Source organism: Telmatherina bonti, assembly GCF_933228915.1.
Source record: "Telmatherina bonti genome assembly, chromosome: 14".
NCBI classification, from domain to species: domain Eukaryota; kingdom Metazoa; phylum Chordata; class Actinopteri; order Atheriniformes; family Telmatherinidae; genus Telmatherina; species Telmatherina bonti.
This window is the reverse complement of record NC_136612.1, coordinates 31,355,792-31,382,235: the sequence shown is the minus strand read 5'-3', so window position 1 is coordinate 31,382,235 and position 26,444 is coordinate 31,355,792. Positions and strand designations below refer to the sequence as shown.

The 26,444-nt window shown below is 41.4% G+C and overlaps 1 protein-coding gene across 1 annotated transcript in view; it reads right to left on the bottom strand.

Annotated features, from left to right (window-relative positions):
• Window positions 1-25,985, bottom strand: part of ppfia3 (PTPRF interacting protein alpha 3) — a gene marked incomplete at both ends in the record, with an annotated part of 39,280 nt that extends 13,295 nt beyond the window's left edge. Inside the window, 19 exons of the mRNA XM_079252313.1 lie at window positions 455-554; window positions 668-822; window positions 912-1,045; window positions 1,496-1,733; window positions 3,297-3,490; window positions 4,621-4,828; window positions 6,380-6,459; window positions 6,552-6,614; window positions 6,870-7,001; window positions 7,312-7,395; window positions 8,135-8,269; window positions 8,457-8,550; window positions 8,638-8,690; window positions 9,268-9,360; window positions 9,452-9,580; window positions 15,016-15,075; window positions 15,165-15,398; window positions 15,486-15,587; window positions 25,641-25,985. Of these exons, the coding sequence (XP_079108439.1) occupies window positions 455-554; window positions 668-822; window positions 912-1,045; window positions 1,496-1,733; window positions 3,297-3,490; window positions 4,621-4,828; window positions 6,380-6,459; window positions 6,552-6,614; window positions 6,870-7,001; window positions 7,312-7,395; window positions 8,135-8,269; window positions 8,457-8,550; window positions 8,638-8,690; window positions 9,268-9,360; window positions 9,452-9,580; window positions 15,016-15,075; window positions 15,165-15,398; window positions 15,486-15,587; window positions 25,641-25,985 (2,633 nt within the window). The remainder of the gene's footprint in view (window positions 1-454; window positions 555-667; window positions 823-911; window positions 1,046-1,495; window positions 1,734-3,296; window positions 3,491-4,620; window positions 4,829-6,379; window positions 6,460-6,551; window positions 6,615-6,869; window positions 7,002-7,311; window positions 7,396-8,134; window positions 8,270-8,456; window positions 8,551-8,637; window positions 8,691-9,267; window positions 9,361-9,451; window positions 9,581-15,015; window positions 15,076-15,164; window positions 15,399-15,485; window positions 15,588-25,640) is intronic.
• Window positions 25,986-26,444: the final 459 nt, after the last annotated feature.

Below are 26,444 nucleotides of genomic sequence, written 5' to 3'. Positions count from 1 at the left end.
CTCACGGCTACACAGTCCTATGAATACATGCTGTGTTTAAGTCCTCGTGGGATGCCGGGTCTTCTGGATTTTAAAGGGAGGTTATTCCCCTCTATGGTTATTTCAAAGTGGAAAACAGAAGAGTTCATCACCTCTTGATTGTATCATGTCGGTGTAAATTAACTTTTCTAGACTTTAAAAATACTGATACAGACATAAATGCAATAAATAAAAAGGTGTGAGATAACTACAGCCAAACATACCAGCGGATCTGTGCACACCAGGCCATGCATGCATTTTAATGTGTTATAATGCTTGATACGTGTGTGGATTAAAACACATTTTTTTCATGTTTGTAAATCAATTAATTCCCATTTATAACCGTTATAAAACAATTTTTACTCCTACAAACAGGTAATTTAGTGAAATTCAAGAGAAAATAAAGAAAAAAAAAGATGGCTCATAATTCACTAACTTCTTCTTGCTGCGGCGGTCTTTATCTGCTGGACCAAGAGTTCCCGTCTTGTTTATTCCAATCGTGTCTCCAGAGGCCAGGTCTTCAGAGGGTGTGGATGCTGGGACAGACAACGAAAGGTTAAATATCACAACTCAAACATGTTTCAGTGCAACTTCAGATGAAGTGGATGCAGAGATGGGATTATCTCTCCGCTGTTCTTCATCTCATTACCCAGAGAAGCAGATCCATCCCGTCCAGGCGGGCCCATCCTTCCTTTCTCCTTCTTTCCAAACAGACGACCAATGGAAGACTTGATGCTTTTCTTCTTACTGGACTTGTGGAGAGAGTCCTGGCTGCTGTTGGAGCTGCTGCCATCTGCAGAAAGACTGCAGAAGACAAAGAAATCAGACCGTATGGAAGGCAAAATATACACAGAATCATTACATGTGATATAGCTGATGTGTGGCTCCAGTACCTGCGAAACTCCCGAGGGTCGTCAAGCATCGCCCCCGGATGGGTGAGGGTCATTCTGTCCAATCGTAGCGCACGAGGAGTGGGAGGAGGCGTCGAGTCGAGAAGAGCGAGGGATCGATCATCTTCTTTGTTGTTCTTAAATGTGAAATAGGAAGCATTTTAATGGTGCAACAAGCTTAAGACAGAGATTTTGTATTTTTCAGTAGGAGTTGATAATGATATGCTGAGAAGAGAGAAAAACTAAATACTTTGACCACACCTTCATTATAAATTAGTTTTTTTTTGTTGCCAATACCGAAACCTCCCTCTTAGCTGTTTTCTTTGGGCTCGTGACTTAGATTTGTTGTATATTGCATCGTTTCTTGAAACCCATCAATTAATTTCTGATACACTCCACAAGTTACTTTTGGCGATCTTTCCCAGTCCAACGCTTTGCTTGAGATCGACTGAACTTTTCCATCCCTGATGGAGTTGGACTTTATTTACAAGACTTCCTTTCTGTATAAACATTGAGACTAATAACACGGCGAGGGGAAAGAGGTTAAACATGAACTGGATCAAGAGCTCATACATTCCACGCTGTACCTGTCTGTCAGTTTCACGGGCCGGGGAATGAGGCAGACGAGGGGTGGAGGTCCCGGAGCTGGGGGGAGACGGGGAGGCCAGAGTGGAGGATGTGATGGAGGATGGGATGAAGCCCCGTCCTGCGCTGTCTTTTCCCAGTGAGGAGGGAGGAACGGGCGGGCTGTCCAACGCCACGCTGACGCGGCTCTCAATCTCCTCAGCACGCAACTCTGTGTTCTCCTTCTCCTCCTGGATCAGCCTTTTTTTTTTTAAAGAAAAAAAAAGCATAAGAAGAGAAAAGAGAGACAGATTTCGATATTATGATGAAAGATGAAACTCCTGTAGCTTAAGCTTGACTGATTTGGAAGTTTCTACGTGCTCTTGGTGAGAAAATAATTATGATTATCATCCTCTAAAAAGTCTCAGATCAGCTGAAACACTCAAGTTTAAAGACCCACCCGTTTTCCGCTGCATTTCAGTATTCAGTTATTTTGAGTTTATTTCTATTCCAAATCTACATGTTTCTTTACTTAATGTTCTTCCTTTTTCCTTGCTTTCTCATTTTTCCTTTTAAATTATGCTTCTTATTTTGTAATTATTGTCTCTGTAAAGCACTTTGAGTCACCCTGTTGTTGAATTATGCTGCAGAAATAAACTTGCCTTGAATGTAAATGCTAGCTCCAGTTAGCAGCAAGCTAGCTTAGCATAATGTGCATGGTGAAAACAGATCACCTAATTAAAGGTAACACCTTTGAGTGCATATTATCTCACTAACTTGCCCATTATGTTGTTTTAGTTGTGTTCAAAACAAAAATAATAATTTTGTTGCTTTTAGTGAGACAATGACAAACTTGTTTCACCATCTTAGCTATGCTAAGTAGCATCTGGTGGCCAGATTGCAGGCATCTGATTAAAGCTACTTTTGACAAGTTTATAGTTCAGTTATGGCACTGGCAGGTGTTACAAGGGCTAGAAGTGGCCAAAATATGAGAAGCCACCCTCAACATAGATTATAGCTTTGATTGTGGGCTAAATGTGCTCATGTCACAGCCACAGTCACATGGAGTCAAGTACTGATCAAACAAAACCGCGGATGTGGGGCGTATTTGGGATAAATATATTTTGCTTTCTGGTTGTAATGGTTTTAAGTCTCATAAGTCTGTTGTTGTTCTAATAAATACTTTAAATTGCATATTGAATTGGTGTTTTCACAGAAAGTGGACATATATTAATGCTGGCTTTGTCTGTGCTGACAATAAACTGGAAGGTTCCTCTTTTTTTTGGTCAGAAAATGCATAGTTTTCCTTGCTTAACTGATCAGGTTGCAGGAGAGTTTTAAACAACGCTTCAGTCCATCTTAGTTTTAAAACCCTTTGACCAGCTGACCTTAATAAATTTTGAGCTCCAGTTAATGTTTCAGATTGTGAGCTGTTGCAACCCGACAAAAAGTTTTGAAAATAACCTGATAAGGTTTAAAGAGATAAAAATCCTCCAATGTTTCACAAGCAGATTAAAGGTTACAGAAATATAAATGAATAAAGATTAGATACCTTCTGTTTAATCCTCTCCTGACCTCTCTAGTTTTTCTTGTGAACTTTTGGAAAAGGCTGACCCCTATTAAAAGGTTAAAACTCCACCTCAAGCAGCTGCAGCGGTTGCATTACTATCTGCTTTTTGCATCAGTTTGAACAACCTAAAAGGTCAAATCCAAAACTAATCACTTTGCAGCCTCTTATATTTGTTTTCTAAGGCTGTAGGAAAGTGATGGAGCATTTCTTACATTCTCGCCTCACCCTCAAACTCCTCCCTGCCTCTTTCTTACTTAATCTCCTTATTGATGGCTTCCAGCTGTTTCTGCAGCATGATAGCCAGGGTCTGTACGTCCGTCTGTCCGCTGGGGGAAAGAAGCTCTGAGCCAAATCGATGCTCTCCGTCATCTTCATCATCTGAGCAGCCAACTTCTATACCAGGCTCATACCCGGTCCCCAGCAGAGCCCCGCTCTCCCAGTCTGGGTACTGCACATAGAGGGGAAATGCAGATGAATGACTTTGGTCCAAACTGAAACATCTTAATGGACAGACTGATATAGACCTATCAGGAGTATAACTCCTAGCATCTGCGTGCGGATATTCAGCTTCATTGTGCTGTTAGAATGGATTTAATGTTGCATTTCTGTACTTTTTGTTGCTCCCTCTGCAGTGCAACATGAAACGACATCTTCTGGTGCAGATGAATAAAACGACACCCCTAAACTACGAGCTGTATGAACATGGCAAGGTACCGGAGCAGAGCAACCAAGAGAGCGTGTTCCTGCATTTTTCTTGATAAATTTATTGTTCCAAAGGAATGAAAACACTTTCTATCCACCACCCAAAAAACAAATACCAATAAAGACAGAATGCAGTGGATTTTTTGGGGGCACAACCCATTTGTTTAGCTGTGCTGCTAGTTCGACAGAAGCATGATTCTTTCAAGTTATACCTCATTGTAAAGGTGATTAACCAGGCTTTCCAACAACATTGCCAATTGTTATCATCAGTGGAGAGAAATAAATGATAAAGGGCAAACTTTTCTTCCTGTTTAAGCTAAGTTTATATGCACAGCACATCTGTATATAGCATGCAACAAAACAGCTGTAGTCACTGTCTGCCTCTTAAAAACGGCAAAGGATTCAATTTAAAACACATTTTTGGATAAAAGAAAACCACACTTATATCAGTAGAATGTACTTAAAATGAAAACTGCTTTTCCTTGCTTTAATAAGAGGGAAAAAAGCAGTTAAAAAAAAAAAGGTAAAAAGAAAGTTTAATGCTCCTATACAGGATTCCAGGAACATATTGTCCACCCAGCTGTAATAAAACTAAAAGGAGGTTGTAAGGTACTCTTATATTTTTACAGCAGAGCTTCGAGACCTTTAATCCAACTCTACTGCAGCTTGTCAGAGGTTTATAACGTTGTATCGTACAGATCTCAGCTCCTTCTTGTGTGCTGAATAACTTTACTGTTAGTTAAAACAAATAATGCACCACTGAGGTTCACGTGCACTCAAGATGATGTTTCATTAGGACAAAAAAAGGACATTCTTCTATTTAAAAAAAACTTGAGAAAATCTCTTTCTCAGCATCTGATGTAGGTTCATGTGTACTTTGTAGAGTGGGAGTGGTGGGGGTAGGGAGGTTTTTACCTTACTGGAGTCCTCACGTGCAGAACTCCAGCGGGTCCGATGGCCTCGCATGACCACACCTCCACCAGAGGAATTGCCAAAAGGGTCCAGGTGGTTTGTGGAGCCTGTGTGGAGAGACCCGCCTCCATGGGAATACCTTAACTCCAGGGCGCTACCAGGCAGAGAGCGACTGCAGAGATACAAGTAAAGATAAGCTGAAATGGTAGTTATCCCTGCGGGGGCTGAGACAGTTGCAGATGATGGTACAACAAAGAAAACTGAAAAAGTGAAAGAAACTATATGTGAACGTTACAAAAACATTAAACATTATAAGTTGGTCCTGTTTACTTTGGATCCATTTTCCTGTTAGTCCAGTTAAGGGTCGCGGGGGAACTGGAGACTATCCCAGCAGTCATTGGGTGAGAGACACAGTACACACTGGACAGGTCACCAGTCCATCGTAGGACCACACAGAGAGACAAACTCACTCCCAGGGAAATTTTAGAGTAGCCAATTAACCTAACATGCATGTCTTTGGATGATGGAAGGAAGCCTGAGAACCCAAAGAGAACCCATGGAGAACATGCACACAGAAAGGCCACTGTCTTAACGTCCCCTCAGCCGAGGCTTGAACCAGCAACCTTCTTCCTATGAGGCCACAGGGTCATGAAAGCAGAGTCTGCTGATTACAAAGAAGTCTGTCTCATCACTGTGGGACAAATACTCTGCAAGTCAGCAGCCACAGAATAAAGTCATTAATCATGTTTTACCTTTGCTTTGTTTGTGGTCAAAATAATATTAATTTCACCTCAAAAGTAAACCTCTGCTCGTGTGTTCTCCTGTGACTGTTGTAGTTTGATATTAATCTTGAAGGTCCCGGTAGTTTGCATGAGGATGAAGCGGGTTTTATAGTGAAGTGTTCACTCTTCCTCTAATTTACTGTATTAGTTTCACTTCTTTCTGGATAATCGTGGAGTTTAAGAGATATTATTGGGGGGAGCACTCATTTCTCCTTTCAATAACAATTGATAGAAGAGTTAATTATCAGCATCGGCTGACGAGTTCCTGAGTTATTTACCTGCATCACACTTCTATTAAAACTTCCGTTACGGACATTACTTTACTATTTCCTATCCTCAATTTACGTTTTCTACCGAGTTCCCAGTGAGTTTACTCTTACATAGCAACATCATACATGCAGCCCCTGTAGTTGTGAAAATGCACTTTGTTATTTTGGGTAAAAAATAACAGAAAAAACAGATTTTGTTCAGAGGAGGTTAAAGGTGGAGTATGTAAGATTTTCAAAATAAATTAACTAAAAAAATAACTACAATCATAATTGATAGTTTTTTTTAAACATGTAGTTTCCAGTCTGTCCATATTTGATGTGTTATTAAAATACAAGTTTAATTAATGACAAAGACCCTTCTTAAATGTTTGCCTACCAGTAAAAAAAAAGTGCTTTTTGTCATTTGTCATTAAATAAACTTGTAATTTAATAACGCATCAAATATGGACAGACTAGAACCTACATGTTCAAAAAACTTTCTAATTATGATTGTAGTTATTTTATTAGTTAATTTATTTTGAAAATATTGAAAATCTTACATACTCTACCTTTAATAGAAAAAAAGAGTTACTCCGTATTTCCATTAAAACGCAACGCTGGCATCTTAGAGTCAAGTAAGACCATAGAGGAATTGAACACTTCCTGTGGTGCTGATGTGTGAATGGTACCAACCTGGAGTAAGAGCCTCCAGGCCTCGCTCTCAGCTGATCTAACTCCAGCTGAATCCGCTCCAGCTCTGCTATCAGCTGGTCCTGGAAGCAGAAAGACACAGAGTAGGTGACAAACAGAAGATTCAGTAAGTCTGCTGGCCTCAGCTAAGGACGGCGTCTGGAGGTGGGATCACCTTGTTGGCCAACAGATCATCCTGGAGCTTCTTCATGTTGGACAGCTCCTCAGACAGGGCATTCTGCACAGAAGGAGTAAATAGTGAGGAGGATCTGAGGAACTATGCATGAAAGAGTAAATTATCTTTTTTCATTTTTTTATTCAGTGATGGAGCAAAGAAAAACACAAGACTTCCTGCATCACTGAGGTTTTAAGGTTGAGGGTTTTCTTGGACTAAAAAGGTCATTTTTAAACTAGTTTTATGTACAACAGTTTGTTAGTTTCAGGTTAAGTAAAGGGGTTGTTGGGAACTGCTGCTTTGGTCTGAGGAAGTCACCTTCTCCTCCAGGGCGGCCATCCTCTCCTTCAGATGGAGCTGCAGCCTCTCGTTGGACTCAGACAGCAGTTTGTCCACCGTGTCAGAGAGCCGCTTGTTGTGCTCATCGTTCATCCGCTCCCTCTGCCTCGCCTGGGGGGAAGACAGTGAGACAAGTCGGAGAGAAAGATTAGAAAAAAAAAAAAAATTCAACATGAGGCAGCAGAAAAGAGAGAGTGGGAGGAGAGTTAATAACAAGCATTCTGCTTGACTGCGAGTGCGAGACAAAGATTTCAATCTGAATGCAAACGGTCAAAAAAAAAAAAAAAAAAAAAAGAGGGTTTTTAGAAAATTAGCGTGCCTTTGTGCCGGCTAAATCTTGACAAAAGGAACGGTACAAAAGTGGGGGAGGATGAAAAGAGAGGAAGAGAGAACAAAAAAAAAAAAGGAGAGCATGACTCACTCTCTGTAGCTCCTGGTTCTTCTCCTCCAGTTGCGCCTCCATCTGTCGCAGCCGCTCCTCAAAGTTGCCATGACGCTCCTCTGCCTGAGTGATTGAAGAAGAAGAAGAAGAAGAAGAGAGGTTAGAGCCAGACCCATGTTGCAACACTAATACAAATTAACACAAAGGAAAAAAGCTTGTTGACTGAGTCAACTAATTAATAACGTGCCTCCACAGATCACAGCCAAACAGGGAAGTTTGTTTGCCAGCCTCTTACTTAATGTGATCCTGCCACGGAAGCTGACCTGCACCAACACGTAAGATGAAACTACGACTATTTGAGAGGGGTGACTAATACGACACGAGTGAATGTAATATACATTTTGGCATGGAAGGGGTGGGGGGGGTGTTCTTACAGGAAAGGTTAATAATCAAACGAAGCGTCTGATTATTCGCAGCTCTTTACACGCCAACCGTGTCCTCAGATGGCTTCACTTCAGCATGTGTTTGTATGAACTGCTGGCTTCAGCTTGATGAAATATTTGGGATGCATCTGTCATTTGACATCTTGTGTTTTGTGTCACTCATGCATGAAATCACACTAATTCACACACACACACGGACATATGTCCATGCTTCCACCTGCCTACGTGCCTCGTCCGCGCACACATGCAATTCCGTGTCTGCATTGGAGTTCACTCAAAGTGCAACAGCGTTTCCATTTTTTTTTTTTTACTTCATTATATGAAACTAAAAAAGGGACAGAAAAGGGTGTGTGACACTTTTCCAACTCCAAACTGCACCATCAGCAGTGGTATGACTGCAGATGATGACACACACACACCTTATTGAGCGCTGCCACTCTCTGTGCGAGCTGAGCTTCAATCTCAGGCAGCGTCTCGGCTCTCTGCAGGGTTTGCTGCAGCTTCTGTTTGGCATCATCCAGACGCTCCTGAAGCTGCCGGTTCTTCTCTTCACTCTGCAGGAAGATGGGATGACAGGAGGCGGAGTTGAAACTCGGAGCAAAGATTGCCCGAGGCAGCAGAGATTATTAAAGCCACTGAGGGGAAAATAATGCATTGATACGGACACTCTGTGTGCAAACATGAAGCGCAGCCAAGTTGTCGATCAGCAGCAGAGAGATGGAGGAGGAGGAAACTTCTCACCTGTCTGTGCAAAGATTCCTTGCTGGCCAGCTCATTTTCCAGCTTATCTTTTATGTCATGGAGAGACGTCGCCTCCCTCTGGGCACTCAGGTACCTGCAAACCAGTAAAGAATGGCAAACAGGTGGAGCGGTGAGTGGACAGGATTCTGCAACAAGACAAAGTCTGCAAAGGAGCACAAACCTGCGCTCTAATGTGGTGATTCTCTCCTCCATGTCTTCCCTTTGACACAGGGCCTGGGGGGGGACAAAAAATGGGGAAAAGCAGCATTTAGAGACCGTGAGGCCGAAACAGGAAAAAAAAGAGGACATGGAAAGTGTAAATGTGGGTTCATAACAAGCTGTAACTTTCAGGGAATTCACAAAGCTTCAACTGCTATTCCCTGAAGATGATAACAGGTTGATTATGCTGTTGACAGAGTGTCATTCGCAGCTGTTGGGGGCAAGGGGGAAGACGAAAGACGAGGAAGCGATGAGAATCTCTGAGGAATGGCGAAGATGCGCCAGTAGGAGAGGTTTTCTAAGAAAAACCGCCTCTGCTGCATCTCGTCCCAAAGTGCCTCAAGGCCTTTTCAACCAGCTACCAGCACACTGACTGATTAACAGGGCCCCATCCATGCGAGAAACGCCTGCAGCTCCACTGATGACTGTCACCATGACGACAGGGCAAAAGCTCCTGCAATGTACAGTAGCAGCTGAAGCTGCCAGGGGAGCGAACGCCTCGTTACCAAAACAAATCAGTAAATATTTCTCATGTAACCGACTGGTTGCACCTGTGAGCAGGTTTAACTGCTAGCAAATACACAGGCATCACCTCTTTCAAGTCCCTCTGTAACTTCTGATTGGTCTCCTCGGATCGGGCCAGTTCCCTCCTGGCGGACGTCAGCTGCTCCTCGATCTCGCCAACCTGAAAGGAGATGAACGTGGGGGACGGAAAGGTTGACACAAGCACAATTACCATTTATTGTGGTCTGTAAGAGCCCCTCTGGATGAAGTACCTGTCTGCACATGAGGGCCAGTCTCTCTTTCAGCTGCCCCAGCTCTGACCTCTGTCGCTCGATCTCGCCCTCTCTCTGCCGGTCGATGTCACCGTCATCCAAGATGGAGGACGGCCCGTTGGGAAGCCGCTGAGTGAAAATATTTACACCAATTAACAGAGCAAAGAATGAACCTTGAGGGTTTATGTTGACAGATTAGTTACACTTTGCTTTGGAGGAATGTGTTTTCAGTTCAATAAAAGGATCAAAATGATCCGACTGAACCGTGATGTTTCCTTATTCTTCATCTTCAACCAATTTAAAGTCACTTTTTCCTGGTTGTTTAGCAACAAAAGGAGCTATTAGTTTCTTTGCAGGTATTTGCTTACATCCAGCATGAAACAATACTATAGCTGTGCACACACTGACAGCAGGATGCACAATAAGAATACATTAAAGAAGCATGAAAAAAAAATGATATAAAACCTGATTAATGCTCACAAGTTGACTATTTCATGTGTACATCAGTGGATCATGGTGGTGAGAGTGGTCATAACAGTATGTTCATTTCACTGCAGGAGAGACTTGATGTTCTCTGCAGCTGGGTGGAAAAAATATGTGCATAAAGCGGAATTTCATTTTGCCCATCGGCTAAATTGAGTTGGAAGATATCAGTAAATTAGATTATCTACAAGCATTAATATATATAATTTTTAGGGAGGCTTATCAGGCACAAGAAGAGCTTAAAGTACATTTAGCTTTATGTCATTAAAAGGTTCACTTGCTGTCAATTTAGCAAAGCTTATAATTGCTATTTTGAATTTTTGTTTTTCCACATTAAACCTTTTAGTGTTGATTTTAATTGCCTGAAAGGTTTAATATCCAACTTCAGTAAACTGCTGGGAGTCTCACAGGGACAGTTTTACTCACAAGCGGGAAACCTCACACTGGTGCTAATTTATGGCTCAGAAGGAAGCTAATGATTATATTGACTTTTGCCGATACATATAAGGAACTGCTACAGCGTCCACACACAAGATGGCACTACAGATAGAAAGAAAGGAACTGCTATTGCTCAGACCTACTCAAGCTTAGAAGTTAATTGTTTTTGGAGGTTTTAACAAAGAAAACACAACAACAAATGTGCTTTTGGACAGCTGAACTAACAGAGGACCGATGTGGGATACCGTGATGCGACTGGAGAAGATTTGTTTAAGCCATAGAGTGCAGGGCAACAATTTTCAGCCTCTTCTTGTTTCTTTTAGCTTGTTTCTAAACAGCCAAGCTTTCCTACAATCTTTTAAAATGGTGTTTTTTAAGGGTTTTCATTTTTAGTCCTTTTACCGGAGTATTTTCAGAGGAGGGAAATCAGTGACAACAGGTCTTATGGGGGTGATGAATCCTCCTTGCAGCCCAGACCTCAACACTAATGAAGCAGTGTGGGATCATCTCCACAGAGAACAGAGCAAAATGCAGCCATCAGTCAAAGAACTTTATTGGATTATTGGTGTTTCTAAATTTTCTAAATAGGTGTGTGTGAGTGGTTGTGTGTGTCTGTGACGGACTGGCAACCAGCTGACAGCCGCTGGGAATGAGCGAAAGTGTGGATGGATAAATTCATGCACCAAATTTCAGTTTTTCTGGTAATCCAAAAAGAAATGAGTCCAATGCAGTTCAGCTGAAGCATGCAGCTAAAATGAATTTATATTGCAAAAGATTTAAAATGCCATTGGTCAGCCTGCACTGCACATTTAGCACTGTGTTGCAACCAGTAATAATGGCAATAACTTCATACCTGTTAATCATGATTTTGGTTATTTTAAATGTCATAAAGCCAGTAACAATGACTTGCTAACGATGCAATCAGATATTTTTAATGTGCAAACTGCACAAAAACAGCTAAGATATTTTATTAATATTTAGCAGAAATATTTGTATTATTACATAATCAGCTGCAGTTAAAATGATTTTTTTAATGCTAGACCAGTAAACTACCAACAGCATAACAACATTATTGAATCAAATTTTGTTTTATTTTACCTTATGTCACATTGATTTATTAGGTACAATATTATTGGCTTTATTACACCTAAAATGGGCTAAGTTATTACATGATTGCTATTACTACATCATTGGGTGCTACATGCCAAGGCTACATGCTAGCTCAAAACACACACACACATATTTACATATATTTAAATATAATGGATTTAAATATAAAGGAAATAAATAAGTAAGGAAATTTGTACCGCTGTGCTCATATGTATTCATCCCCTTTCATTAAAGAAAAGCTGAATTTACAACAGTCACTCAAATAACTTGAGACTTAAAAAAGGAACAATAACTAAAATGTGCAAAAATATAATTTAGTAATATAAGACACTGTTTTTTTCATTTAATTGAGTTGAAGAAAGAAAAAAAACCCAAACAAATTGTTCCTGGACAAATTAGAGACTTTTCTGTTGAACAGTGGGACAAAATACCTGTCAACAGGTGCAGAAGTCTGACTGAGAGGAACAGAAAACACCTGACTGGTGCGGAAACATTAAAGGATTTAGGAACTAAATATTAGTTTATGAGTGATGTAATATGTAATAAATTATCTTATTTATTTGCTTTTTAAAAAAAAAAATATTTCTATTGAACCAGAATTAGAAAATAATGTAATGATTTTCATCAAATCTTCATTTATTATTACTTTAGTCATTTTCAGCTTATTTTACAGGCAGCTGTTTTTTTCCTTCTTTAATGAAAGAATATAAATACATATGAGCACAACTGTAAGTAATGTTTGATGAATTAATTTGGGTGTTTGCCTGCTGGGTACTGTAGGGATCCACATGCAACACCGTGCACACGGGGCCGGATCGGCATCCCCAACATGGATCACAGCAGCCCGGTTTACAACACACATACACACAACAAAAGTAACTGCACTCTGTGAGAAGCATCTTTACACTGCAACATCTGATCAAGTGTTTTTGGTCTGTTAAATATTGTATACTTTGAGTTGTCTGAGTGGAAGTGCACATTTTGGTGCTTATTTGTCCCATAACAGAACTAGAAAATAGACCTAAAACTAGACTGTTAAACTAAACACAATCCACTCTCACTGACTGAAGATTGAAGTTTCCTTCAAAGTCAATTCAGCTCATAAAAATAGAAGAATTTTCATAACGTCTTCCTCACTGAAAGACACTGATGGCTGGAAGCCATATGGCATGGAAACTGATCCAGGAATTTACAGCAGACTGTTGCAAAAAATGCAATCGCTTCTGGCAATCGGTGGCCTCAGATCCGGGTTCCAGCTGCAGAGTGGAGACAGACCCATGCAGCATCGTGGAGTTGATGTAAATCATCCTTTATCCATGAAAACAAACTGTGCTTTCAGTTGACGTGTCCAATAATTTGGTCCTGACTACTGAATGCTTTACCTAATGTGGAAACGACTCTTGAAAGGACAGGAAAGCAGTTTATAAAAATATGTTGCCAATGGGGGAAAATACTTCAGTGATAATTTTCTTTCAAGAAATCCTGAATGGATAGTAAATAATGAATAAATAAACAAATAAAAATATCATCTTTCATGCCTGTTAACTTCACCGCAGCTCCTTAACTGCTGGGCCACCGATTTATTTCTTATGAATGGTGCTTTAGAGGTTCAGTTTTACACGGTCAAGTTTTTATTTTCAGGGATCAAAAGGAATGTGAAGTATCAGGGTGAATGCCAGCCGTAAAAGTCCAGTGTGGAATTCATCAACCTATACTTACAAAAATGCTCAGTTTAAGAGCATAGAAAGTGTCATATCTGTGCTGGCGTTCCAGCAATCGCAGCATCGACATGAATCCTTTATCTCGTCAAAATTATATTTATCAGATTGATAATCTTTTTTTAATATAATGATGTTTAGTCACTGGTTTCACACTTCCAAAAAAAACACCTGTAACAGAGATCTGGTATTGTTAAAAGATGCTTTAAACTTAGTGCGTCTGACTTTGATGAGCTTTTTAGTCATAATTCAGGACTAGTGTCACAGAGTTGCACACATCTAAGTGAGTTTTGGTCGTCGACATGAGATAGGAGATAGTTCAGACACTAACTGACCTGGATTACATCCTACATGTTGGATACGGTCTTTTCTCTGGGCACAAAATGCATTTATTTCCTTAAAACAATCCAACATCAGGCTGGTGTTAAACCAGAAAGAGCCAATATAAAGCTGAGAATGTGTGTCCAAATCCCATTAAAGGTGGAGTATGTAAAGTTTTCAATATTTTCAAAATAAATTAATAAAATAACAACAATCATAATTAGAAAGTTTTTTGAACATGTAGGTTCCAGTCTGTTCATATTTGATGTGTTATTAAATTACAAGTTTAATTAATTCATGACAAATGACAAAAAGCACTTTTTTTTTACTGGTAGGCAAACATTTAAGAAGGGTCTTTGTCATTAATTAAACTTGTAATTTAATAACACATCAAATATGGACATACTGGAACCTACATGTTTAAAATAAACTATCTAATTATGATTATAGTTATTTTTTTAGTTAATTTTTTTTTAAATATTGAAAATCTTACATACTCCACCTTCAAAGTAAGTTCTTTTTATTCCTTCAGAACATTTAACTCGTTTTCTAATGCAAACGGTTTCTGAGATCTACTGCATCACCTTCTGGTAAAAACTATGCTCCAATCTGGTGCATGTCTTCTGCCCCCTGGTGGACACCTGTGGCACTACATGAACTTACTACAAAGTAATAAACTGGCATTTTGAGCCTTTTTTCTTAAACTTTGTTGAAGGCTTAAATAAATACTGTAGATTAAAAAAAAGTTACCCTTTTGTCTGTTACTTTATTGGTCAGGTTTTGAAAGGTTAAAACTAGAAATTTACAGAATAAAAACACCTCAACAGAAAGTGACGGTTTTGTTAAATGTTGTCCTTCATTTACTGCTGATACGTCTTGTCTTTGTGCCGTGTCTTTTTTTTTTTTTTTACATCTTTTGCTTTGATACAGTGATTATCTTTTTATTCATTCATTCATTTTCCAAACCGCTTATTCCAATTCAGGGTCGCGGGGAAGCTGGAGCCTATCCCAGCCGGCTTTGGGCGACAGGCAGGGTACACCCTGGACAGATTTTCGATCAAGATGAGAAATCTCATCTTGATCGAAAATCATTTCTCACTTCCCTTTCCATTTTTTTTTTACATTTTCATGCAGTATTTTGTTTCAGATTACAGTTAAATAATATTTATCTCCCACTCTTGAACTGTAAAATGTGTGCTTTAAACCTTTTTTTTTTCTTTTCTTTTTTTTAGATAACAGTTAATTTAGCCAGAATAAGCGAAACAAGAAGACATGTTTAGTTGGCCTCAAAATCCCTTTTTTCCCTCTTCATCTCTTTAAGGAGGAAAACAAGTGATTTCTGTGCGATTCCTGAAGTGGTATGCTGTCATCATATATTTCTGAATGTAAAACACCATGAGCAGGCACAAGCAGGTGATTTACAACATGCAAATTAAACTAACTAACACGCAAACAAGTGACCTCTGCATGTTTAATGAAGACAGTTTTCGTTACCTCTTTGCCACTGTCCAGTCCTTGCTGCCGTCGTTTGATTTGTTCCCTTAAAGTCACAACCTGGATGAATGCAGATATGAATCATTACAGAGACTTTAACTGTCACTTTCATCCTTCCTGTAGAAAAACAAGCAGAATCAGGATCTTACTTCTTGGGAGGAAGACTGCAGCTCTTCCTCCAGGACCGAGACACGCTCCAAAGCCACCCGTAGCCTCTCCCGCACCTTCTCATCCAGAGCTTTGTGGTGCTCAAACAAGGATTTTAGGGCATTCAGGACCTCCACCTCACTGGAGACCCCGGCCGGAGACTGCCTCTTCACCACCGTCATCCTCAGGCTGCGCTCGTGGCGGGCAACCAGGCACTCCAGATGTTCGAGCAGCAGCTGCAAACCCACGAGGTTGACATGGTGAGATCTTTAAACAGGTTCAGAGCAGAACAGAAAGCAGGACGGAGAAGGGAGGGGACTGACTCTTGTGTTGTTCCTCTCGGCCTTCAGCTCTGCTATCTCCTCCTCCCGCTCCAGCAGCTGTTCCCGGCAGAGGTTCAGCTCTTTGGTCAGCACAGCAAACTCCTGCAAGGGTCACAAGGGGGGTGCTGTTATTGACAGGGCGCTCCTCCTATGTAGGGACAGGAGGGCTGTTTACACACACTGATCACACACACTTATCAAACTAACGTCACTGCTTCCACTGCTGCTGAAATGAAGCTCTGCATGATCCCCACGGCTGCTTTAGCTTCCATTTCTGAACTCTTTTATGTACAAGAAGGCTGTGATTTACCTAGCTGGTTATTCAGAAGGAGAGGAATAAAAGACACTCATGATAGTGTGTGTGTGTGTGTGTGTGTGTGTGTGTGTGTGTGTGTGTGTGTTTGTGTGTGTGATTAGGTGGGGGGTGTTCGATCGTATACTTAAAGGCTTCATTACATTGCTTTTTATACCGTGCAGCTGCAGGCCACCTTTTGCTGCGATTTCATATTAATTTTCTACTTTTGAGATTTTTTTTTTCTGACGCAAGCTCTCTGTTGATTTTATCTCTGATTACTTAACACAAAAGTGCACTTGCCAATGCCAGAAAAGTAAGCATAGACATCCTGAATACACTCGTCAGACTCCTTTTGGCTCGCACTACAGCTGAGACAAGAAAAGCCAAAACATATACAGAAGACAGTTTAAATAAGAACTCAAGTTCATTCAGTTCAGACTTGTGGATATTACTCATATCACTCAACATAGAGAAAAAAAATACCCAAAATAAAATATTACCACCTGGATTTAACAAAGCAAATAGGTAAGAAGCTCCTACTGGTTAATTACTGTTTGGATATTTTTGTTTAAGATAGCAAAATGTGATGGAAGCCCATCCGAAGCAGTGAAAAGAAGCTGCATCCTGGGGTCAGGTACAAGATGCTAATCTGTTCCAGAGGATCAAATCACAGGCACGAAGCAAGGAAAACACTTGTATGAAACACTACAAAAAGTGGGTTAAGAATATTCCAACCCATCATGAAAAACAGGAAGGAAGGTGGAGAACCATCGTCTCCAAGGAAGAAAGCTGGTTAAACTTCAACCAAGCGTGCCAAAATCAGTCCTCAAAGGCCGCCGTCCTGCAGGGTTTCTGATGTTTCCTGCCGCCGCAGCACAGCTGAACCCGATTGACGGGTCAACATGCTTGGACCTGAATCAGGTGTGTTATTTCAAAGAGATGTCTAAAACCTGGAAGACTTCAGCCCTTGGGGAGCTGGACACCGTATACATTTAGGGAAATCAAATAGTAAAAAAAACAAAGAACAACAGCAGAAGTCATGACTATGTTTTCATCATAACGTTTCCACAAACAAAGTGTGATGTGAGCTCAAAGGACTGGGACTGAACAGAAAACCACTAACTAAGGCTAACTGGAGAAAGATGTTTCAGTCTGCTAGGGAGCGTAAAGATATGAAGAAATGGAAGAAGGTCATGTGATCTGATGAGTCCAGATCTACCCTGAAGTGATGCAGCCGTTCGTACAAGCCTGTCGGGGAGGTCTATTACCTGGGGTCGCTGCAGTTGGTCAGGTCTAAGTTCAGCAATGCTATGTGTCCAAAGAAAGAAGTCAGCTGAACAGATTAATAACTAGTAAATCGAAACGGGAATTTAAAATCTAGCAATTAGCTAATTGCATAGCAGTGCGATTGATTTTCATGTTACATGGTGCCTGATCCAAGTTTCAAACCTGCAGGTCTGCAGTTTTACACATCCACCAGCTCCAGCCGTAATTCCTGCCGTCTCTCTTATTTAACGGACATTTAAAGGTGGAGTATGTAAGATTTTCAATATTTTAAAAAAAAAAAACTAAAAAATACCGACAATCATAATTAGATAGTTTTTTAAACATGTAGGTTCCAGTCTGTCCATATTTGATGTGTTATTAAATTACAAGTTTAATTAATGACAAAGACCCTTCTTAAATGTTTTCCTACCAGTAAAAAAAAGTGCTTTTTGTCATTTGTCATTAATTAAACTTGTAATTTAATAACGCGTCAAATATGAACAGACTGGAACCTACATGTTCAAAAAACTATTAATTATGATTGTAGTTATTTTATTAGTTAATTTATTTTGAAAATATTGAAAATCTTACATACTCTACCTTTAAGGATCATGTGATCTCTGCACTTAGTCGTGAAGTCACGTCACACTCTCAAACCTCATTGCAGACGAATGTTTCAAAACCGTGGACAGGAAACAGTCCCACTTCTGAAGCGAACAAAGACGGTTTTAGCCGAGGAACTGCAATGATGTAGCTAGTTCAACCAGTGTTCCCATCTTCACCTTCCTGGGAAAAGCATATTTCCGTCTGCTTTCATGTTTTCCAACATGTCTTTACTGTCTGCTAGTTCGTGTGTTTACCTGTGTGTGAGCATGTCTCTGTGTGTGCGCATCAGGGTGGAACGCTGCCATGTGCAAACCAGAAAGCATGTAGAGAGAAATGATGTGCATCAAATAAATAACATCAGACTGTTTACTTTTTAAATCTGACTTCCCAGCCTCATAACTGCCTTGTTTTGATGGCATAGGGAGATCTATGATGTGCATTTTGTTGACGTTGCTGCTGAGTTTAGCCTTACACACATTGTTGCGCGCTAATGATATAAACACACATGTCCACAAAGGCTGATTCGGTAAAGAAATGGAAGAACACATTATCGTATGGAACCAGATTTGTTTCAGAATCTCCAAGCAAAACCTTTTAAAACTCAAGCAAAAAACTTTCAAAACCAAAACTTTCTCAAACTTGTCACTTCAAAACTCACCAGCCAATCAGATTGCGCCCCTGAAAAGAGCCCGCCCATGAAAGGTTTGTGTCAGAAATGAAACCAAACAATCCTGAATCAAAACCAAAGACTGTAAAGTGCAACCAAAATAGCGAGAAAGAGGAAGAGGAAACTGCAAACAAAACTACTCAATTTAACCAAATAAAAGCCTAATAGTTTTCATGATGATTGATCATTTTTGATTTTGAGAAAGTTTTGGTTTTAATTGTTGTTTTTTGCTTGAGTTTTAAAAGGTTTTGCTTGTAGATTCTGAAACAAATCTGGTTCCATATTATCGAAAGAAGAGAGGAAAAGAAAGAGAGAAAGAGGCAGGTCAGTCAAGAGTCAGAAAAGTCTGACTTCTACTGTTTGGAAAGAGCTCAGAGTCCAGGTAGGGTGCAAGATGGATACGGATTTAGCCGTCAATACGGGGTGCATCACTGGGAAAATACACTTCTTTAGTGCATCTTTAATACAAAGACAAATATAAACCTGTTCTAGAGGAAATGTAACCTTCAGGTTCAGGGTTTTGGCCACAAGCTGAACTTTGCCATTTTTTAAGTTAAGTTGCATTAGAATATAGAGCAGTATGTTTATTATGATGTTGTCTCATGTGGTAATCCACTAGATCATGTTATAAATATATTTCTGTGTGAGCACTTGACAGAAGTTGGAATTTAAAAAAATAAATCACAAAGCAAATTGTAGTATTTGTCAGTAAAAGCACAGTTATATTTGTTTTCTCAGACCTCATCAGCTCAGTATACTGAATGATATTCCATTCTGCCTGATGACGCTGACGTATTCATGGGGCCGGGATTCATGGGGCCAGGGTTCATGGGGCCGGGATTCATGGGGCCAGGGTTCATGGGGCCGGGATTCATGGGGCCAGGGTTCATGGGGCCGGGATTCATGGGGCCAGGGTTCAAGGGGTTCAGCAAACGTGAAACATCATTTTCACACGGATGGATGGATTTGCCACCACACACTCCCGACCTGAACCCCACTGAGCTTCTTCAGGACATGCCAGAGAAGACTTTGAGCAGCGGTCCGACTCTCCCACCATCACAACAAGATCTTGAAGAAAAATGAATGTAACTGGCCAGAAATTAATGTTACTCTGCAGAAGCTTGATGAAACAACGCCAAAGCAAATTTGTGCTGTAATCAAGCTAATTTATATTAAAATATTAATGTGTGATGTTTTTGGGACGGCCAGTGTGTTTCAGGCTGCAACACTCTTATTAAATTTTTTTTCATTTTATTTATTTATTTTTTTTTACATCAAGTACAAAAATCTGGATAAAAGCAGATGAAATGAATGATGAGCAACATTCTGCTGGAAACCTTGAAGGAGGTTTGTTGAAGAACGCTGATGCTCCCTGATGACTGCAGCCGCCTACAGCAGCATAATGAGACCTGCCACGCCACAAAAACTGCTCAGGAATGACTGGCAGGAAATGATCCAGACTTCCTAGATCCCTGAGTATCTCTGGGATGCATCCGATTGATCCCAATACACAGAGGCCCCACCCTGCAGGGCCTGAAAGATCGGTTACTATGGTCTCTGGGCCCTGCAGGGTTGGCCCAAAGCAGTTGAATATGTCTGAGCTGCCGTGGCTGCATGTTCGGGACGTGCACGATGTTAGTTCGCTAGATGATTTTTTAAATCTAAATGCGACTTCTCCCTGAACCTGCAGTGCATCTAACAGCTACAAGAATTTTGATTTCATTTGCAAACTTACACAACCAGACATACTTGATTCCAGTCATTGAAAAAGCAGCCTGTCAGCACTTCCAGTACAATCTGCACCATACCCACAGCAGCACTCACAGTTCACACAGTCCAGGAGTCTTAAAGGCCTCCATAGGAAATCCCAGTGCATGTGCTGCACCTTTTAATTGGCTGGACGGCGGAGGTTAAACAAGCATGAGAGTAATGAAAGTCAGATCCCTGCAGTGCCATGACTCCTACTCCCTCCTGACGGACGTCCAGCAGAAAGGCTGTGATTTTGTGTCATTTTACCCCCAATTATGTGTAATTGTGAGGTTAGCTGCATGATTAGCACAATTAAAAAGTGATGCCTGAAATCAAACGGTGTCCATGGCGACAAATCAACACGATCAACCAGCTTGAACTGAGCTCAGCTTCCAGCTGCGTCTGCTTTGCTGAGGTCATGCTTTTTCCTTTCTGTAATCGAATTATGCACACAAAGTGCAGCCGACTCGCGTGTGATCGTGGCGTGATGCACATATGACACAGAGCACATCGGCGAACACGTGTGCGCCGAATCATGCGTGTTTTCCAAAGCGCTTATGCAAACGAGCCGGTAAAGAGCACCGATGCATGCGCGGCACTGCTGCTGCTGCTGCTGCTATCTTTACTCTCTGTTAACAGCGATCAGTTTACCCCACACGGCAGCAAACAGGCGCCTGAGCTCACACCCTCTTCCAGCCAAAATGCATGAAAAAGTACAGCATGTACTGTGTGTGTCGAGCCTCCGAGCTGATGTGAAGGCAAGGGGAAGGAAGGCGCTTGTTGGAGAAGAGAAGTTGCCGCATGCAGATGGCATGTTCTGGGCCTGAAGGACATCATAATACTGGGATTAATTCATGGGGAAGATGCTGGGAGACACACCAGAGATATCAGAGCACGTTTTCCTGCATCTAAATCCTCCATTTCTATCTTCTCTTGTGATGAGGAACATCTAAAACAGACTCTAGATGCCACCTCATTAATACACAGCAATATGCAAATGGTCTCATTTTCTAAGTCTGTGTGTGTGTGTGTGTGTGTGTGTGTGTGTGTGTGTGTGTTTCATATCACCAGGTTTTTTCCCTCTCTCAGCCATGCTGCCACCCTCTCCATCACTCTCTCTCCTGTTTTCCTCTCTTGGCAGCGTCGGCACACAGAAAACTCAGTGAACTCATCTATGTATTACAGCAATCTATGTGCTCCTCCATCAGTGTGTGTGTGTGTATTTCATTAGATGTGTGCGCTGTATTGATCTCCTCCTGCTGAGGTAATACAGCCCTTTAATGTCCGGTCCCTCTCTGTTAGAACGTGCAGCGTCGCTACACCGGTTATTTGGTTTTTGATATTTCAGGTGAAAAATGGGCGTAAACAACGAGGGAGGAACCGGGGAGGCCCGAGGCGTCCGACGATGGCTCCTGCCTGAAAATACAGATGGATTCCTTCTGTGCTGAGCTGAATTACAACATGATTAGCTCTTCCACGCTGGGATGTGGGATAATATTTGTTTGGCACTATAGGGGACATTATCTGCAGTTTGGCCCTTGTCTTCACATCGGCACAATCCTGAGAAACTTCTTTTAGTCCATCTGGATGATAAAACATTCCATCTGCTTCTCAGTTTTTTTTAAGCATATATTTTTATCATTGCACAAGTTGCATCTCCTTATACGGAGCTGCAAATTACACCTTAACCCTTTCAGCCCCTGTTTGTTGGGCTTCTGCTCAGAAACAGCCCATAATGACATGACTATGAACACAAGGCGAATGCAAACTCTGTTGGAATACTTTTAGCATCATAGTAAAGGGAACACTGGGAAGGATAAATACCAGTATATGTGCAACTGGTGAAGAATAAATGAAGATGGCACATAGCACAAATGGAAAATGTTTCAGGCTTGCCGTTAAGAAAAGGAAAGACTTTCAGGATGAACATGAACATCCCGTCAGAACGATGCGGACGCAGCTCTAATGCTCAGATCGTATGTGCACATCATCTCTGCAAAGGTTGAATCTGAACAAAATCAGAGATGTTTTCCTACAGACAGTAAAACTGTCATTTTGCCACCATCTGTTCTTAAAGTTTCCTAACGGTGTGTTCAGACCAAACGCGTTTTGGGCGTCAAGAGCGGCAGGTTTCCATGTAAAGTCTATGTGGAGGCGCGGCCATGGGGCGTTGAGCATTCTCGTGTCGCGTTTTTGAGCATTTTGGGCGTCGGCGTTACGTGCAGAACCAAAATTTACTAAGTTTTTTAAGCTTGACGCGCAACAAAAGCCAGAGATGGGCAAAGCTGAACTTTTGCCGCTTGTCGCGGGGCGTCAACCAATCAGAGCGATCAGCTCGCATCTCCTGGAGGTTTCCTGTGGTGAACCCAGACACGGGGCTGAGACGCCATTACTCCATGCGATATTTAGGATAATCATTCCTTGCTAAAAAGCTGAATGTTACTGATTTGGCAAAGTAGCAGGATATGTTGCCTAGCAACACTTTGTTTGGGGTGGGGTTCTTTGCTGAGTGCGGCTCTTGTTGCATTAACAGTGACTATTACTGCCCTACGACAACGTTCTCTAGCTTTATTTATTAAATAAAACAATGCCATCGCTCTACTGAATCCACCATCATTCAGACTGACCGGAAGGAAAGCTCCGCCTCCCTCCTCTCTTTTCCGCCGTGTTTGCCGCTCGTTCCAGACAAGCGGCAGGAGCGTTGGAAGCATTTTGGGCATCGGACACAAAAGTGGCAGTTTAGTGACCAGCGTTGAGCGTTTTGAGCTTTTTTGACGCTCAAAATGCGTTTAGTCAGAACACACCGTTAATGAGGGACCTCAGGATTTATAAGGTTAAATCAGATTTTAACGAAAATGTTCATTCCTGTAAACGTCTTACAGCTCGATAGGGGGGCGGGGGTGTCAAAGTCAAAATCTCTTAGTTCAGATAACTGAACAAAGATTTTATGATTTATTTTATTTTTTATTTTTTTAGAGAAAACGTAATATTTGGTTAAATTTCAAAGGAAAAAAGTAAAATTTTTAGGTGTTGCGCAAATGTGACAGACGTTTTTTATATTACCTGAATAACTCATCACATTCAAACAGGAAAATATTTTCTCGGATTGTTTTTAAAACCGTTTTTAATTTTAAATGCCGCGACATAAAGCGGACACCTGGACCAGCTGGAATATTTAAATCGCGCACGACAATAGTTCACACTGGAACTAAACTATGAAAACATCTTTATATCCGGCACTTTGGTTCCAGCCAATCACGTTCAGAGAAGTCAGACAGAATTACTTTTTGCAAAACTGTTGTTTTTTTAGGGATGCACCGATCCACTTTTTAAGAGTTCTGATCCGATACTGATATCTGAAATGTGAATATCAACTGATACCGATATTTGCAAATGTGATACCAGATGTGTTTATGTGAACATAACTATTACTATGGTTATTATTACTGTTATAACTGTGTAAGATGTCATTTGGTTGTAATAAACGACCCATCCTTTCTGAAGTTACTTCACCAATACAAATATAATAACATTACAGATCTAACTATTTTAACAAGCTTTAGTTTGATTTGGCACAATTTACCTAAATACAACTATAAATGTGTGGTTTTGAAACAAAGATCCAGCTTTTAGTGTAACAAAAGATGTCACATTTTCACATACAAGGCATTTATTTCTTTTAAAACACGTCCGAAGCATGTCATCAAATTACATCTGCGCTGGCTTGACTAGTGTGGTATCGGTATTAATACCAAGTACGAGTACACACGCTTGGTATTGAGCCGATACCGATATAGGTGCATCCCTAGTTTTTTAAAATTATTTTAATATGGATTCGACATATTTCCATAATTTTAGTCACCAGCTTCTACTTCGAGTAAAATTGAACCTGTCATACTAACTGTACATCCGCTTATTCAATGTAGGTTTAGGTTTGCTTGCAAGCATCAGGCATAAAAACGTCATTTTTATGTACTTCATGTACTACTATTACCATGTTTCTGCAAAATAAAAAAAAATAAAAAAAGTGAATTTACAGCTGGATTCATAATCAATTAATCAATGACCCTGGCCAACATTAGAACTACATTCTGATACTGATGCAGCTGTAAACCTTCAGAAACACACTCAGGGTTTTACACTGTTGTCCATGTGACTAAAACGGACATGACAGTACAGCTGAAAGTCCATTTCCAGACTAACTCACCCAGAAAATGTGCTGAATGTGACTCACTCTTGATTGGAGGTGTGTATGCTGTGGGAGGATCCACACATACACTGAAATCTGATTGGTCCCTGTCCAACCACAGGTGGGTTAACGTTATAAGTGTCAGTAAATTCCTGCACAGAACATCTTCTAATCACAGTGATGCTGGGAGTAATAATGCAAACAAGCAAACAAATCCAGTCAAAATAACGTGTTTTTAAATCACAGAAGACTTTTTTCCCCACATTACAAAACTGCTGCAAACGGGACATTTTCTGCCATCTTGGAAATTCTTTTATAAATTAACAAAACATGTAAATATAAAAGCAGTGAATAGCAATGAATAGCGTGTGGATTTGACCTTATCAAACAAAGTAACACGAATGAAGCTGGACACACTCTTGGCTCTATTTTTGTCAATAGGGGCCCTTGCATGGCCCCCGACCTGCAAAAATTCTAGATCCGCCACTGACGCTGGAATAAAAGTTGCATGTAATTTCCAAACTAACTCACTAACAAATCCTCCTGTACAGATGTAAAACATGCCTTCATGTTGCATTTCCTCCGCACATCTACATTCTTTTAAATCAACTTTAGACCGGTTCACTCTTCCTGTAAACATGGAAACCTCATATCTAACTGAATGTCAACTTTTACTATTTCAACCTCTGTGAGTTCCTCCAAGTGGATCTGCATCACCTGCTCACCAACAGTCTATCTGCAGCCAAATTCACCACTTTAGACACAAAGATGACGAGAAAATGCAGCTTTTAAACAAATATAATACCAGTATGTAACCAGTAATAATGTTTCAGAGACCTTTGTGACTCCATGGTGCTCATCATCATCATCATCATCATCATACGAAATGGCATGCAGCACTAAGGAGCTGAAAGCAGATCGCCACCTACTGGAGTGGAGTCAGGCACACTTTGCTCAATAACCTAATTCCCCTTCCTGTTTATGGATCCTGGGACAACAGAGGTCTGATTAAAAAGCAGAGTCACGCCACAACAGCCACAGACGTGCATCTGACTGACATACATGACCATTAAAGCTGAAGTTAATAATGTTTGGTATTTATTACTCTAATGAGCAGGTAGACGACCTGTTCCTTTGCCAACTGTCTTCCATATCCTGCGTGTGTTCGGGAAACTGCTCCTGTACTGCAGTACTGTCTGAACTAGTGTCAACAACCTCTCCACTGGATGAAACTACAGTTGCACTTCTGGTTTTTATGAAGCGTTTGGCTGCAAAGCAAAGCAGGCAAGCTGCAAACAGCTTCAGGCTGAGTCTGCATGTCTGTGCGAGTCCTTCCGCACAGAGATGCAAGTTAAAGCGAGCGTCCTCCGTCAGCGACTGTACCTGTGGCAGAGCGATGGACAGCTGTCTCTGCAGAGACTCCTTCTCGTGTCCAAGCTCCCTCAGGCGGAGGTGCGCCGTCCCCAGGCTGTCCTGTGTCTCTCTCAAGCTCTCCAGCAGCCTTTCTCTTTCCGTCAGCATGTTCACCATTAGCGACTCCAGGTTGCCCGTGCTTCCCCCTTCGTCGCCTCCTCCGCCCCCGCCGCCGCGGGGATCCCTGCTGCCGTAGCCCCCCATGCCTCCCATCCCACCACCCATCCCTCCTCCGCCACCCGCCGGGGAAGACGAGCCACCTCCTCCTCCGCCGCGCCCGTCCTCTGAGATGGTGGGCATCACCTCGCACATCATCTTCAGGCCTGGGTGTGAGAGGCGTTATCTGAGGAGACAACTAGGAGGCTCCGCTGAGCGGCTGGTCGCTCGTCATGAACAACACAATGATTTTGTTGGTTTGGGAGTGATGGAGGGGGGGTGTGGAGGGGTGTTTCCTCTCAGGGGGGGGGGTCAGTGAGACTCACAGGCAAATGGGGAAGGTGTTGTGAGGAAAAACCAGGGTTAAAGGATATAAGAAAGCGGTTCCAGGGGTTCAGGGGAAGGCGGTGAAAATGGGGTGCAGGGATAAGAGGGAGGAGTGCAGGATGGGTGGACGACCTTTGACCCCTGGGTCCAAGCTTCACACAGCTCCCAGATGAACCTGGAGGAGAAGAAGAAGAAGAGTTTATGTTCAAGCCAACCAGACATGATGAGAAGATCCGCTGTGGGAGGATGGAGGCTACACATCCAGAAGTCTGAGTAAGACACACACACACA